The following is a 15,730-nucleotide window of genomic DNA, read 5'->3' as shown; positions in this document are numbered from 1 at the left end:
CACACAGGGACGCACACGTACTGACTACTAACTACACTTCACCTACAACGATTTTTATTGTCTTATGCTGGATTTGTGCGCAAAGTCCCAAATGAGGACAACGCACTCCTCACTCCTTACTCACACCCAATGCTCTCTAAGTGCTGCACACACACGGAGAGTGAGAGTGTGTACGGGAGAGAGAGAGGGAGAGAGAGAGAGAGAGAGAAGGAGAGCGAGAGAGAGAGAGGGATGGAGGCAAAAATGGAGTGAGAAAGCGGCAGCCATATGCGAGGGCTGTTTTCAGCTTATTAGCTGGAACTGAACTCAAAGTTAAGAAAACACATCGAATATATAATACCCTTCTTTAAGAGTTTTTCACACAAATATTTAATTTACGACCGATCATTCCTATGAGATATACTATAATTTATAGTACTCTGATACGATGGATACCGATATATGAGCTGCCTGTAACAGAAAGACGGACCTATGCCAATTTTAATGACTGTGTGTGTGCTTAGGGTATCATTCATTAGGGTCATCCCGACTAAAACACTCTTCCTTGGTTATGTTAAATTGTTCGTTTTGCCCTCGCACATATTTGCGCTGAGCTTCGTGCCACATTCCACATGGGCGACACATGAAAGTTATTACACTTATTATAAGAAGAAAATAATTTTATGTGCGTGTGTGCGTGTGGGTGTGCGTGAGTGCGCGTGTGTGTGTTGCGTCCTGTCGTTGGCACCAGAAAAAAAGCAAGAAAAATTAAAAGCAAAGTCTTCATCTGAGTGTGGCTTGCAGCTGGATGATAAGAGCTCACATGGGCGTATGGACGTGGGCGTGGCACGCGTATGCCCGCCGATGGGTGTGGGTGTGTGGAAGTGTGCAAGTGTGAATTATACGCCGCACTTTATTATATAATAACGAGTAATAATAATTACACGCACAAGCCAACACACGCCACACACACACACACACACACACAAACGCACAGAGAAATTTCATTAATTTTCTCCTTTAATGAAAACTATTCACACTTAGTTATATGCCCTTTCATTATTGTTGCCTTTGTTGCTGCTGCCTGGATGAAAATGCAAATAAATAAATTCGCTTTACACGACAATTTTTTATTGTGCATTTTGTCATTATCATGTCGGGCTTAGCGGCCGACCCAAATAATATAAAAAATAAACCAAAAAAAAAAAGGAAAAGAAATTATCAAAGAGGCCAAACAAAGTCTGAAGCAAAGAAATAAAAACCGAAAAAATAAAACAGAAATGACATTTATATAGACACGCCCCAGCGTCCCGTTCACTTTTTGAGTCCTCAGACTCGTTCTTAGTTCTCAGTATAGCCCCCGGTGCATCTCCCTCCACCCCAGCCGTTGGGTTGCCGGCATTGTGCAAATGCTGCCCCATTTGTCAGCTGACACAAATTTGCATAAGCGCCGCACAAGCAAGCGGTCGGATGACTTATGGTTGTAGTGCCTTTCCCGCCCCATCCCCTTACGTCGAGCAAACTTGGCCTCCTTGTCACCGCCTAATCTCACGATCCAAAAATGTTCTCGTTGAAATTAGCTGCTAAATGCCACGAGCGGCAGCGACAGCAGCAGCAGCAGCAGCAGCGAAAGGCGACGGAAATGACATAGAAATGAAACAGAGTAGAGAAACAATGGCTACCACCAGTAACATGACCATACAGAGAGGGTCCTCCATGGGACAGGGGACAGAGCAGGCGGGGGATCGGACTGATTGTATGAGCGATTGAGACATAGCTACCCCATGAGATTCCCTCACAATAGAGCCAAAAGGGCTGCTGCTACTGCTGCTGCTGCTGCTGCTAGCTCACCGCAAAGGTTTTACAATGAGTCACAATGGCGCGCAGTCATTTGTGGGGCTGGCTTCAGCATTCGCCGAGGTGTCGACAGTGTCACAAATTTCAAGCCACATATGACCCATAAGCTTCATTATACTAACAGATAAACGACGTTACAATGCACAAGGCGCTGTGAAATTACGGGCAACGGAAAGTAAATTCGCATATAAGTTTTAATGTAAGAATTGTCACTCAATAAATTATTTGTTACGCCACCCTTTAGTCACTTTGTGAGTTTCAAAAATGTTCTATCGAAATCTGCATCGTTAAGCATTTGCTGCTCAATCGCAAGGAGCATTGCAGCCTTTTACCATATAATTTTGTTAAGCCCCACTATACAGTCAGTTAAAACTTGTTAAAACCTTGGTATCTCCACTTATATTTCCATTTTTTAGCGTAAGGCTTAGTTTATATTTGGTACAGAAATGTTCATTGCCACAAATTGGTTACTCACTTTAACAAATGCCTTCGCTGCGTTTCGATTGTGTAACATTATTCATGACGTTGTACGCATACTTTTGTTTTCAGTGTTGTCAGGGTTGTCGCCTCGCGACTTACGGCAGCTTAGCCCCTGACACTGCAAAGCAGTGCAACGCGTCGCTTCGAGTGGCATAAGAGTTGGTAAATTGCTTCACAAATCACGTGACACTCAACGTGGGTTGTACGCGTGTTGTTGCCCCCATCGCTCCCGGCATGCCCCATCACGCCTTGCAGCGGCAGCGCGGCCCCGAAAACGAACACGAACACAATCCCGGGTCCAGTGAAGATAAACAAAGGAGAATATCAACTTTAATGGCTCAGAAGTAAGAGGAGGGGTAGAAAAAAAAAAGAAAATATGAAACGACGAGAGAGCCATGAAATAAAATAATATAAAGCACGGCATGAACAAGATAGCTAGAAAGAAAACGCCAGTAATACGCACACACACATACAGCATAAAGAAAAAAAAAAACACACTTAAAGCATGAAGAAAATTTTGAGAAAATCATCAACATCAAGATGAAAGATGGAAGATGGTTAGATGCTTAGATGGTGGTTGGTCAGCCGCTGCTTGGGTCGCGCATTTAGCCGCTTGTCGTCATTGTCGACGTCATTATAAGCATAATCTTTAATAAACGAGTGAGCGCCTGGGAGCATAGTCGTCCCAGGGTGCGGACCCACGTTCAATGGTCCGGCCCGCCGCGGGCAACTCTCAAGCGGCCGCAAATGAACGATGAGAGGGAAGGATCGAAAACAGATGAGCATAGCTGAAATATAATGAGCAGGAACAGAAACAGAAACAGAAACGGGACCAGAGGCAGCGTGAGTGGTTTTTCAAGTGAGCCAACTTTTAAATTCATTTGGACATAAACAGCAGCTCTTTAAACTTCAGGCGCGGCTCCGTGCCGGCTCTAACTTCTGGCTGCATTCGGTGCTTTACTTACTCTTAAGGGGTTTCCAGCCTGTTTGCTCGGGCTTACAGCGGAGCGAAGCAATCGTTATGTGTCTACCCAACTCAGCTGCAAGTCCTTGGGCCCCGTTTGTTGGCCAAAGGAAACGTAATGTACACTAAATGGATATTTAATTACACTTTGCCGTCCGGCCGGTCGGCGGGTCTGCTGTCCGGAGCTGAGCTGAACTGAGCTGAGCTGAGGAGCCACAACAGACCGGCTTGCACCTGGCTAGGACCAGGTGGGAGTTTCGGCAACTAAATGTGGTGGGAGGTTCATTTTGCTCGTCAACAACTTTAGTGGCAGCGACTTAAATGCTTATAAACTATGCCTTAAAGATTTACTACAAGAAATGAAAATTAATTTTAAAAGGGGTTTCTTCTTAATTGATTAACGAGAATTTGGCGTGCAATTCCCTTGGCACACACGACGTATGCGTAATTTCTGTATTCAATTTCAACAATTGCCAGAGCCAGACTCGAACATATCAGGCAATTATTATTGCATTTAGACAATCCATTTGCAAATATCCATTGGGATTTGAAAATTTGCTACAAATTTGCTTGGTCAACATTGCGTATACGCAATACGGGCCAATTTCCAACTTTGGCTAATAATTTAATTGACACGCACAAAATTGTGTGCGTGTGTTTGTGTGTGCATCTTGATGGGTGTTAAGAGACGTTTGTTAGAAGTTGCCAGTGTCTGCCTTATGATTTATTTCTGTGCATATAACGCATACGCCCCGAGTGACTCGAATTGCACATCACATTCAAAAGAAAAACATGGAAATATTTTAATTCACAATCTTATGTTCAATTTATTGCCAGTGGACCTGACATTTAATCAATTTAACAAATCCAGCTACATTTTGCCACGGCTTATGATGAATTTGGCTATTATAGTCAGAATAAATATAAATTGAAGGCAAAATGGGCAATTGGGAATTTGGTTTAGGCATCATTTGAAAATGATTGCCAACGATTCTATAAAGATTTTCTTGAAAGTGATTCCGAGTAATCAATATTTATTTTATTTAATAAATCAACAAAATTATAAGAGACCCAGGCGATGCCACGCCCACAAGAGTTTGGGCCAATAGCAAAACTATATTCTAGCCACAGCTCCAGTTGCCCAATTTACAAGTAAGACTACCTCTGCCCTTCGTTACAGGACGAGCCATTAATTTAATGGCATTGCAAATGAATGATATCCAATAATTCTGCTTCACATTTCGTGATATTTCGAAAATTGTAAAATGCTCTGAGAGGGAAAATTAAAATTAAATGTGTAAAAAAAAGTCCTCTCTATTTCAAAAGAAAAGCTACCAAATGTACGTGCACACGCTTGGTTAAGCGATTCGCATCGATTTAAAGCCAATTTGAGCTCTGGCAAGGACTCCAGCTGCCAGGCAGCTGCTCTTTGGTCTATGGAAATGAAGTGCAAGGCTCGCAGACTTTGGTTTATGCTAAGGACTAACTGCAAATACATGTATATATATATATACTTGTATGTGTAACAGCAAACTCATATGTACATTTACACATATTTGTGTGTCTGTGTGAGTGTGGGGTGTGTGCCAGTTGTCGGCTTGGAAGTCGCTTCTGATTGTCATTCCGGCAGTCAGTTAGCAGTGACTCAGGATTCAGGATTCAGGACTCACTGGCAGCAGCCACTTTTATGCAGAGACAGTAGTATTTATATATGTAGATACGTACATGCCTGAAAGCACAATGCTCGCACACAGCAAAAGCCGGGCAGACAGTCATAGACATGCAAATTGAGGCAGTGCGCGTTGTTTTCATTGAATGTTAATATTCCTTTGTTATTAATATTTTAAAAGTTCGCAGTGAACCAGCAAATTGAAGCGGACGCAAGACGACGGCTGCAACAGCAATTTCGATTTATGCACTCCTACCAATAAATTTCCTCAGTTATATAATAATACAAATAAATGTTAGATATTCCTCGAGCGATTAAAAGTGAATGAGAACTTGGAGCTGAAGAGATCGAAGGTGTCAACTGCTTCGAAGCGCTACGACTATTCGTCGCTTGTTTCGCTTACGGTTCGATCCAGCTTCCTGTCTTTGGGTTCGGCTGGTGAAGCTGGCATTATATAGCTAACAGTATTACAAAGTATTTCGTATTGGAATCGGAACTATTTTGGTTCAAAACCGTTGCATTGACTTGCATTGACAACTTTTCGATTCGAGTAAATTTTGAGGTATCTCGAAATACCCGCCCAGAAGCGTACATTCTATCTCGTCTATCTCGGTTTTTTAGATCTGTCTGGACCGGCAACTGCAGCGCATTGTGCCCACAAATGTGCCTATGTGATAGATATGCTCATATACATATATACATTTTTACATTGTATGTATGTGCATTTATATGCTTACATTGCAGACAAGCAAAAGAAAATATTTGCATTTATATAGTTATTTTTTATTTTTTTTTCATATGCTTTTCAAATTGTGTGTACTTTTGTCTGGTTTCCTTTCCATTTTGGGAGCTTGCTTTCTTAATTTTAACTATCCCCCTTGCGCCTTTTCTTTTTGTCTCTTTTCGCCTTTGTTGCTTCGCAAAGCTGAGCATTTTGTGTGCCAGCTACATGCGTTTACTTCGCAACTTATTTACACACACATACACAAAAGTATATACGCATATATTTTACAGAAGGAGTAGTCACTAGGCAGAGAAGGATGCACAATTTGCATGTTATAAGCGTGGGTATTCAGCTGCGTGTTTAAGAAAGCGCTAAGGAAGCTTTAAGGAAATTCAAGACAGTATTAAAGCACGTTGAGATAAGCTTTTATGCACCGAATGTTTGAAAAAAGTGTTAAGTCTGCTTTAAGGGAGCTTTTGGGCAGCTTTGGGCTTAGGGTAGCTTAGGGAAGCTTTAAGGCAGCCTTATAATAGATTTGAGACAGATTGAAATGAGCTTTAAGAAGGCTTTAAGGCAGCCTTAACGCCGCTAGATAGCTAGAATTAAGATTTAGAGGCTTCAGACAGCTGCGGGACCGATTGAAAATTGCTTTTATGCAGCTTTAAGTCTGCTTTAATACTGCACCAACTACTTGATGCCAAAAGCAAAAATTGACAGTTGCACAAATTTTCACAAATCTTCGTCAATTTTCATTGTAACATTCTTTGTCTAAATGTTTATGTATGTATGTGCGTGTGTGTGTGTGTGTGTGTGTGTGTGCGTCTATATCTGTGTGTCGCTCTTTTTTCGATTTCTTGCAATTCTTGTAGATTTTCGTCGCTTTGTCAAATTTGCGTTGCTGATTGGTATTTAGCGATAAGCGGAATGGAGCCGCGAGTCGATAAGGCGAACGAGAAAGTGGGCTGAGTGGGCGGAGGTGAGTGAACGCTTAGAGAATCGAATGGAGGGGGTCGCTTTTATGAACTATGCAAAACACTTGCCAGCTGCGCCCCTGCAGCAAAGTTGTTCACTTCTATTTACATTGTATGCATATTTAAACTCATTTCATTTACGTTTCAATTTGTTAGGCCAACAGTAAAAGTAGCGCTGCACGCTGCAGGCTAGAACTGTAAACTCACGCACACACACACGTACACACACACGTACACACACACACACACGCACGTACACAAAGAGAGCAGAGCAGTAGAAGTCGAAGCTCGCTGATCAAATCTGAAATTCTACTGCATTTGAAATATTTAAAGTTATTAAATTAAAAATTGTTGCACAGCTAACTGCATGAAATTTTAAATGCACAATAACTCAACGCCAGAAAAAAACAGACAGTCCCAAAACAGAGTTCATTAACCCAACAGAGAAGCTGCCAAAAAACGAGACAAAACAGCAGAACAGTAGAAGAAAGGTGAGAATATACGTGGGTGGGGCTTAAATGAATCAAATGTATGAGCAAATGCAAAGACAGAGAGAAACAGAAACAAAAAGAAACTCTGTCTCGCTCCCTTTTATTATAAATACTTATTAATATAAGGTCAGGTTCTTCTCTCCGTCTATTATTGATTTCTCTTTCGTCTCTTTTAGTGCAGATTTTTGATTTACCAACTGATTAATATAATTAGTAAAAATAACATTGAAATACAAAATAAAAAAATGCCTTAAATGATCCTTAAACTATTTCATATATGGCGGACGGACAAGTGGATGGACGCCAGATCGAATTGGCTTTTTGCTCCATCGTTCACAATTCTGGACTTCTTACATGGTTGTTGATATATGTAAATGATAAATAAAAATGGATGTTTGCAAACTTTTCTATTTTGGTTTAAAAAAATCACAATTTGTCGAGCGACTACAAAAATTTTGCCGAAATTTAGTTTGTAAGGAAAATGTTCGCATATTTTCTTTCCACTAGAAAAAAAGGTGTTTGCTCGCTTCAGGGAAATAGAGGTTTTTTTTCACACAATATAGTGTCCGTATCCGGTCAAAAAAAAGAGTCCGCCCAACGAAGTTAGGCTTTGCTTTATATTCTGCTGAATGCGACTGGCTTTGTGTGTGTGAGCATGTGTGTGGGTGTGTGGGTGTGTGTAAGCGCTCATGTATTGGGTAAGCCATTCGTATAGTCGGCTCGGACGTTTTGCAAATTTATTACATCGCACCGACAAGTTTCGCGTGTTTCGCGTGTTTCGCTTCATGCGCCCACACTTCACTTAACAGCAACAACTGTACAACGTTGCAGGCGGACCAGGAGGCAGCTGGCTGGAGGCATGGAGGAGGAGGCAGCACCACCAACGCAACCACCACTCAATCAGTCAAAGCGCCCACCCACTGCGCATAAAGGACCATGCTCAGCTCAGTGTTCAATCCGCTTTTTGGCCATTCGCCAAGTGCAGCTTTTTGCACCTAAGAAAATGTGCAATATACTGCGGGCCACAATTTTTAATAAGTGCACCCCCAAAAAGTTGGCATCGACGTTGGCGTCGGCGTTGACAAGGCAAAATGCCAAATGCCGCGACTTAAAACGAAAACATCAGCATTGGTGGTCATTCCCCTGCTCTGCCCCGGCCTCACATCCCCAGCTCACAGAGAGAGAGAGAGGGAGAGAGAGAGAGAGAGAGAGAGAGAGAGAGAGAGAGAGAGAGAGGGGGGGGGGGTAGGCTATTCTACCCACGTTTTCTGCCTTTCCTTTTGATTTCACTCGCAGTTTTGCCTATGCTTTGGGTGCATTGACCGGCCGCAAAATGCACCAGCACCCGCCGTCGAAACACAAAGCACAGAACCGACAGACCCCACAGATCCACCCACCCGACCGGGAGGCAGCCCATCGAACCGTCTACATGGCCCAGCGTTGCGTAATATACAGAAATCACAGGAGACTAAAAGTCGAAAATACGAACATGCGAAAATGCGAAGAGGCAAAAGTGAGCGAGGCTCTTAAAGTCGACGCCAGATAAAATATAATTTAACGAAACTTCAGCTCAACTTGCAACTATCTACTGAAGTGGCCAGTGTAATAAATAAATCAGCATCGGGTAAAGTACTACAGATCATCTATAAATGATAGGCTAAGATTAAGCTAACAACACCGAGAAAGTAGTCTGTGCAGGCTGAGCAGGTCTGTCTGCCAAGCTACTACTAAACAGTAAAGCGAGCAAAATCCAAGAAAGTTTTCTGTATCTTTAATGAAGTAAGTTACCTTCGCCCTTTATTACGGATTTTGCTCATAAAGCCTTAAACTTTTTGGTTTTTTATTTTACTTGTGTCGAATAAAAAAGTTTCCCAGCTGTTTGATCGATCAACCAATTATTGATAATAATAATTATCAAATAAGAATAATCACAAAAATTGATTGAATCGGCAACTTTTCTAATTAACTTTTTGATTTTCTCCACAATAATTTTAATTTATTTTATTTCATCAAGGAAAAACTTTAAAGATAAACCTGGGCAAACCTCAAACACTTGCTGCTTAAATAACTTCAGGTGCAATCAGTTTTTTTTTTTTAAATTTTAGTCGACTGCGAGGCAAATCTAAAACACATAAAACATTCGTATTGAACATCATTGAAAAATTCATTTATTCGCGGTTTCCGTTGATTAAGTCAAAGTAAATACACGCTCTGCGGTCCTTGCTCCAGCCAACATCTCCATGCCCATTCCATTCCGCTTGGCCAAACGCCTTCGCCTTCGCCTCCGCGTCCGCCTCCGCTACTACCTCCTCCTACGCCTACGCCTCGGCAAGTCGGAACCGTTTTCAAATGCTTTTCATGTGCGTTGAGACGCAAAAGTCAAAGCTCTGGGTTCAATGAATGCCGAGGGCTGCCGTGAACTTTAATGCGCTCTTGAAGCTCGCCAAGCCACAGTTAACTTAAGGAACTTGAGGCGCGGGGCCAAAGGAGTGCAAGAGCTAGCTTAGTGAGTGAGTGATAAATCTTTATCACTTATTCAGCAAACAGCGCCAGCTAAATTGATTAATTGCGCAAATAAACGCGCGACGATAGTCGAGACGCGCCTCCACTTGTCTCCAATTCGTCTCCACAGAGCACTCAGCCCTCCGCTCACTCGCCGCGGGCCCTTGAGGCCAACCACTTGGCCACAAATCAAAGTAGCCCCGCGGAGTATATGCGGACAACGTTCGTCACGTCGCGTCCAACGGAAATAATTTATCAAAGTGGTCTTATATTAAATAATGACTAGATGACACCAATAATAACGATTCCGAGCCCAAAAGCCCAGCAATATAATTAGCAGGCAAATTAAAAAACGCCAGAAATAGATTATTGATGGGTCTGACCAACTGCTGGCGGATGGGGTGGAGAACTTTTCAAATTAAATAAACATGGCCGGATCGACAAAATTATGGAATTACATTTCATCTTCTTGCACAGCCTCTTTGTGGCCGGCAAATATTTACATTTGGGGCCAGTAAATGGCCTTAGCCAATTAAAAGCGTGCCACCCAAAAGTAAAGAAGAAGCTAAATAAAAACCATTTAACTAGCCGGGCTTCTACCAGAATTATGTGCACAAGTGGCAAAACGCTTTTTGTTAATTAACCCAGTTAAAAGTGCGGCAACAGATTTCCTTCAAAAGTTATGAACGCTAACTGGCCAACTTTTAGGTCTTCTAACATAATTAACTAAAGTGTTGCAAGCGTTTAAGAAACTCGAAATAACGCAAAATCTCATGCATCAAAATCGCCCAACTCGGGTTGTCTGATAGCCCAGCATGTTGAGCGAGCGTGCTCGACTAACAGATTCCCTGTACCCAATCGAATCTGCTATCGAAATGTATCGCAAGGCGAAGATTTAATATCCTTTTTTATATCCGACCGATTTTTTTTAATAGGAATCATATGACAAAGACCGATGTCGTACAGCTTGGCTGATATTTTAGGCAAGAGCGTAAAGTAAAGATAAAGAAGGTAAAGTTTACACAAAAGCTTTCCATACAGAAACGTTTCTTTTGAGCATTTCTTCTACGGTTCCATATTTCGTCACAAAATTCCAATCTATGAGATTAAAAAATTCTTCTTCACTTGCTTAAATGTTTTCTTTTTTTATCAATTATTTAATTTGCGCTATGTGCTCTTATGATAATGAAAGTTTGCGACTTCTGCTTTCAAAAATACTGACACCTGATTTATGTTAGAGTTAAATTAAAATTTGGGTTACTTTTATAATACAGAACGGACATTGGGACATCATTCACTCAACTCGTTATGAAGAAATGAAGACTTGCCCTCTTCTAATGGTCAAAATTGAACACTTAAATTAAACCTTTTTTTACTTTTTACCAATATCGAATGGGTATATGGAATAAGAAGCCGGCTCGTGTCTTCAGCGTTTTCTTTGAGCATATTTTTGCTATAATCTTTAAGTGCATACAGATTACTGAAACCGATTTTTATAAGCAATTGGTTCACACACACACACACACACACACACACACACACACACACACACACACACACGCTCGCACACACTTCCTACATCATGCTTGTTGGCAGTCAGTGAAACGTCAAAGTCAATATACAGAAATTTTTAGAGGCTTTGCCATTCAGTCTGTTTAGTAGGTGCTATAATACAATCAGCTGAATCAGACAGACGACGAAACGTGGCCACATTAAACAGGTGAGTGTTGACACACCCCCAGACACCCACACGCATACACATATACAAACACACGCACGCACGCACACAAAGGTACACACAAACGCGAGGCGGGCGCATTATGCACAACTTTTTAAAAGTCAGGCAGAAAAATGTTTTTTAAACGCTAAATTACTTTTGAATGGCAGCTGGGCGGGCAGCCGCTTTCATGGGGGCGTGGCAGCAACGTCACAATTTCATTTTGTGCTTCCTCATCCACCTACCCCACGACTGTTCCACCCCAGCCCACAGAGCACAGCGTACATAGCCTCATAGTCAGTGCGTGGCTGCCGTCGCTTCTGTGTGTATGTTTGTATGTATGTGTCGCATTTTTAGCGTTACGTCTGAAGAGCGGAAATGCTTATCCCAACACTTGAGCATCACGTGCTGCCGACGCGACGTCGACTGCGCTGTGTGCTGCCAGCTAGAAACAAAAATGTAGTCAAGCCGAATTACGAACGCTCTCTTTCTCTCTCTTCTATTAAATAAGTTAAGTGTGTTGGTCACTGCTGCACAATTGGACTATTATCTTAAGGTTAGATTAGTTAGATAAAAGTTAAGCCTTCACAAAAAACCATGTTGATTAATTCTATATTTATTGCAAGACCTTGCCGTTTTATAGCACTGATTATTTTTGTGTTCCTAACTCGCCAGATATTGGTGATCTATTTAATTATCTATGCAAAATAAATCTAATTAATTAGTGCAATTCAAGCTTGTTCCATTTGCGACACCGTCAAGCGTTTGGTAAAAAGCTTGTACCCTGCCAACGTTGACTAACTGTGCCACGGAGTCTTCACGCGATGTCTTAGCCGCAAGCGTCTAAGGTCGCAGTAGTCGGTGCGGGTCTCGGTGGCACGAGTCTGAGGCTGCGGCTATGACTGGGTCTGAGTTGGGGGCAGCGTCGTGTAGGTGTGTTGAATGTTTAGCTCAAGTGGCTTTTTAAAACATATTCTATGCTAATTAAGGGTCTTCTGGCTTGGGGGCAGGTGGTGGAGGTGAAGGTGGCGAGGGGGCGGCTGGAGGCGTGAATAAATGAGTTGTCGTCGTGGACGTCGTTGTTTGCCTTTGATAAGCAGAGATTGCTGCCAGCCAATGTCATCAATGGGGTGGTGGCAATGCGACGTCGATTGGGGGGCTGTTTTTGTCGCCTCCTTCATTGCGTAATCCTTAAAGTTGAATTCCTGTTTACAAGCTGTCATCGAGAGTCAGCCAGGCCAATTTAATTAACGAATTAACAAAGCCAGAAGTTTTTGCGGGTTTTTAAGTGATTTCGGTTTCGGCAGCATCAGGCTCAGAATCTGTTGGTCTGTTGGCCTGCCGGGCTGTTAGGCTTTTGGGTTGTCGGGCTGTCGGGCTGTCGGACTGTCGGGACTGCGGCGACAAACGGCGCCCAATTATTTTGCGGCCTTGTTGTGCATAATTGAATTATTGCCATATGCAAAGCCAAAAATAAAGGATAAGGGCAAACCAAAACAGTTTGCAATACAGACCCAACAGAACCCAGCAGAACAGCCCCAAAACTCAACCCAAAACGACTGCGGACAGACGACGACGTCGACAAAGTTTTCTCTTGTGGCTTTTTATATTTTGGCGCCTTTTGCTTGTTAAATAAATCAAAGTCGGTAAAGCTTAAATACAAAAAAAAAAAAAAAAAAACACACACAATGAATGAAGAAGAAAAAAAGGAAAACTAAATCCAAGAAAAAGGCAAAGACAAAGGCGAAAAAGCCGAAAAGGAGGCAATAAATTGAATTAGAATTTTAATTGAGAATTTGTTTGCGCCGGCACTCACTTTGCATTGCTGAGGAGTGCCCATTAATATTAACGACTTTTAAAAATATTGTAGAGCAACACTGGCCGTATAAGTGTATTCGATCAATTTACAAATGCCCTAAAGGGATTTTAAAGTATGTTGAATTGATTTTTCTATTTAAATAATAATAATTGAATGTTATTATTTTGCAATACTGTCCTTTCGTTTTTCAACAATGTTCTCATCGATGTACTTGAATTTAAAATATATCAATATTCATTTAATATATTTTTTATTGCCTACTGCGCAGCGGTTCCCTGAATGTGGTTTCAACTGATTTTGCTATTCCTATTGGGCGTAGCTTTGTGCTGCGGCTCCGTAGGATGCATGAACAATCGCTACCTGAGCCTACTGGAACGTCTCTTTGCCTACAGCTCGAGCCAATTGCGAAAGGAGCGCCGCATAAAACCCTGCGACGAGCAGCTAAGACAACGCCATCGTCGACTACGCCAGCTGCTGAGCAAGAAGCAGCAGGAACACCAGCAGCAGCAGCAGCAGCTACACAAGCTGTCAGCGGGTCAGACCGAGGTGGTTGTCAAGGATGCGCTAAACGCACGCATGGAGCAGTGCTGCAACCTGATCGCGGAGGGATTGCGTCTGGTGCTCGAGGACGATGTGACGCCACGATTTGCGGCCGCTGCGCCGCCGGCCGGCGAATGGAATCTGCTGACGCGCAATCTGCGCCACCAAAAGCGGCATCTCAACTGGCGTCTATTCCTTATCTGGCTGCTGGCGCTGCTGCTGCGCTACAGTCTGCTGGTGCCGTTGCGCACCTTGGGCTGCTCCGGCTGCCTGCTGCTGGTTACGCTGGTGACGGGTGTGCTAGGCCAGCTGCCCGATTGGAGATTTAAACGGCGTCTGGTGCAGATAGTGCTGCGGTCGTGCTTCCGCCTTGCCACCTGTTTCATTCCGGTGGTGCGACGCATACACAACCTGGAGCATCGGCCCCGCATGGGCATCTGTGTGTGCAACCACACAAGCCCCCTGGACGTGCTGCTGCTGATGTGTGACGTGCACTATTCCCTCACTGGGCAGCGGCATGATGGCATTCTGGGCGTGATACAGCGCGCCCTGCAGAGGGCATCGCCGCATTTGTGGTTCGAGCGTCAGGCGCACGGGGAGCGCGAGGCACTGGGCCTGGTGTTGCGCCTGCATGCAGCTGGACGTGGCAAGCCGCCCATACTGCTCTTTCCGGAAGGCACCTGCATCAATAACACGGCCGTGATGCAGTTCAAAAAGGGCAGCTTTGCCATCTGCAATGTCGTCTACCCCGTGGCAGTGCGCTATGATCGACGCTATGGCGACGCCTTCTGGGATAGCACTCGGTGCTCGATGCTGCGCTACATTCTAATGGTGATCTCCTCCTGGTCCATCATCTGTGATGTGTGGTATATGCCGGCACTGAAGCGACGATCCACTGAAACGGCCATTGAATTCTCGAATCGTGTCAAGGCAGCGATTGCAGCACAAGCTGGCCTCGAGGATCTGCCCTGGGATGGTAATCTCAAGCGCTGGAATCCCGTGCGTGATTGGCAGTAAAAAGTGTTGGCAATTGTCGTTAAGTTGTTAGCAATAAAGATAAGAAAATATCAAACAAAACTGCTTCCAAGTTCCAAGAAAATAAGTCTGCGAAACGTGAGCAAGGGTCAGTTTAATCCTGGGGTAAGCCTATAAACTATCAGCACTAGCAAGTATGGCCTTAGCCAACACTGCATTCGAGATTGGAATTTATGAATAAATAAAATAATTGTTCATTCTTATCGGTGAAAAATGATGTAGAGATTCACAATGAAATCATCGTATATATATATGAAATCTTCACAAATGGTAAAGTAATTTGGTTAGATTATTATCCAAAATCGCCCGTTGAAAGAGTTCTATGATATTGATAGGAATTTGCCAAATTCAATGATAGATAGATCTTTGGATGGGCTTGCGGGGGTCTATTATTATTGACATACCGTTTCGGCTGGACAATCTTTCTTTCGCTGTTGCGTATTGAGGCGTTTGGACCGTAACGTCCGAGCAGCGCGCTCTGGGATTGAGAGATGCCACTGGCGCTGGCTGCGGTGATCGCTGCGATGCCGCTGCGTAGGGAGGTGCCTAATTCACGATGATGAATGCCGCCAATGGCTGACTGCGATTGCACTGCATAATCGAGGCCGGGCAGCTCCAGCGAAGCAATCGGATGGATGCGGGTCAGCGAGAGCGTGCTCTCCAGCACCGTACTGAGCAGCGGTGCGCTGCGCAGGGATCTCAGACTGCCGCGCCGTGTTAGTGTATCGGGCTTATACATTTAGCCAGTCTGCTTCACTCCCACCATGGGGTGTGAGCGCTGGGGTGCTAAATCGCCTGCCCACCAGCTCGACAGCCTTTTTCACACTCACGCCTGTCGCTTAATTGGTCAAGTGCCTCGCAAATACACACGCAGTTAACCCAGCCCGGCTTGATCCCCAGCTCCCTGTCGTCTGTTCCCAAATGGCTGCTTGGCTCGTATAATTGTTATAAACGGTTTGGGTTTGTTATCGGCACTCTTTGG

General features: G+C 43.5%; 2 protein-coding genes across 2 annotated transcripts in view; one reads left to right on the top strand and one right to left on the bottom strand.

Annotated features, from left to right (window-relative positions):
* Nucleotides 1–15,502, bottom strand: part of shakB (shaking B) — a 55,142-nt gene extending 39,640 nt beyond the window's left edge. Inside the window, exon 1 of the mRNA XM_015170986.3 lies at nt 15,153–15,502. Within this exon, the coding sequence (XP_015026472.1) occupies nt 15,153–15,487 (335 nt within the window). The 5' untranslated portion in view covers nt 15,488–15,502. The remainder of the gene's footprint in view (nt 1–15,152) is intronic.
* LOC6631962 (glycerol-3-phosphate acyltransferase 4) lies at nt 11,211–14,790 on the top strand. Its single transcript, XM_002055189.4, has 2 exons — nt 11,211–11,357; nt 13,442–14,790. The coding sequence occupies exon 2, from the start codon at nt 13,453–13,455 to the stop codon at nt 14,728–14,730; it is 1,278 nt and encodes a 425-aa protein (XP_002055225.1). The 5' UTR covers nt 11,211–11,357; nt 13,442–13,452; the 3' UTR covers nt 14,731–14,790.
* Nucleotides 15,503–15,730: the final 228 nt, after the last annotated feature.

This window comes from Drosophila virilis, chromosome X (assembly GCF_030788295.1).
Source record: "Drosophila virilis strain 15010-1051.87 chromosome X, Dvir_AGI_RSII-ME, whole genome shotgun sequence".
Lineage (NCBI taxonomy): Eukaryota > Metazoa > Arthropoda > Insecta > Diptera > Drosophilidae > Drosophila > Drosophila virilis.
This window is presented reverse-complemented; position numbering and strand designations above follow the sequence as displayed.

Excerpts from the sequence above, each read along its gene's own strand:
- LOC6631962 (XM_002055189.4), top strand. The coding sequence starts at position 13,453 with ATGTGGTTTCAACTGATTTTGCTATTCCTATTGGGCGTAGCTTTGTGC.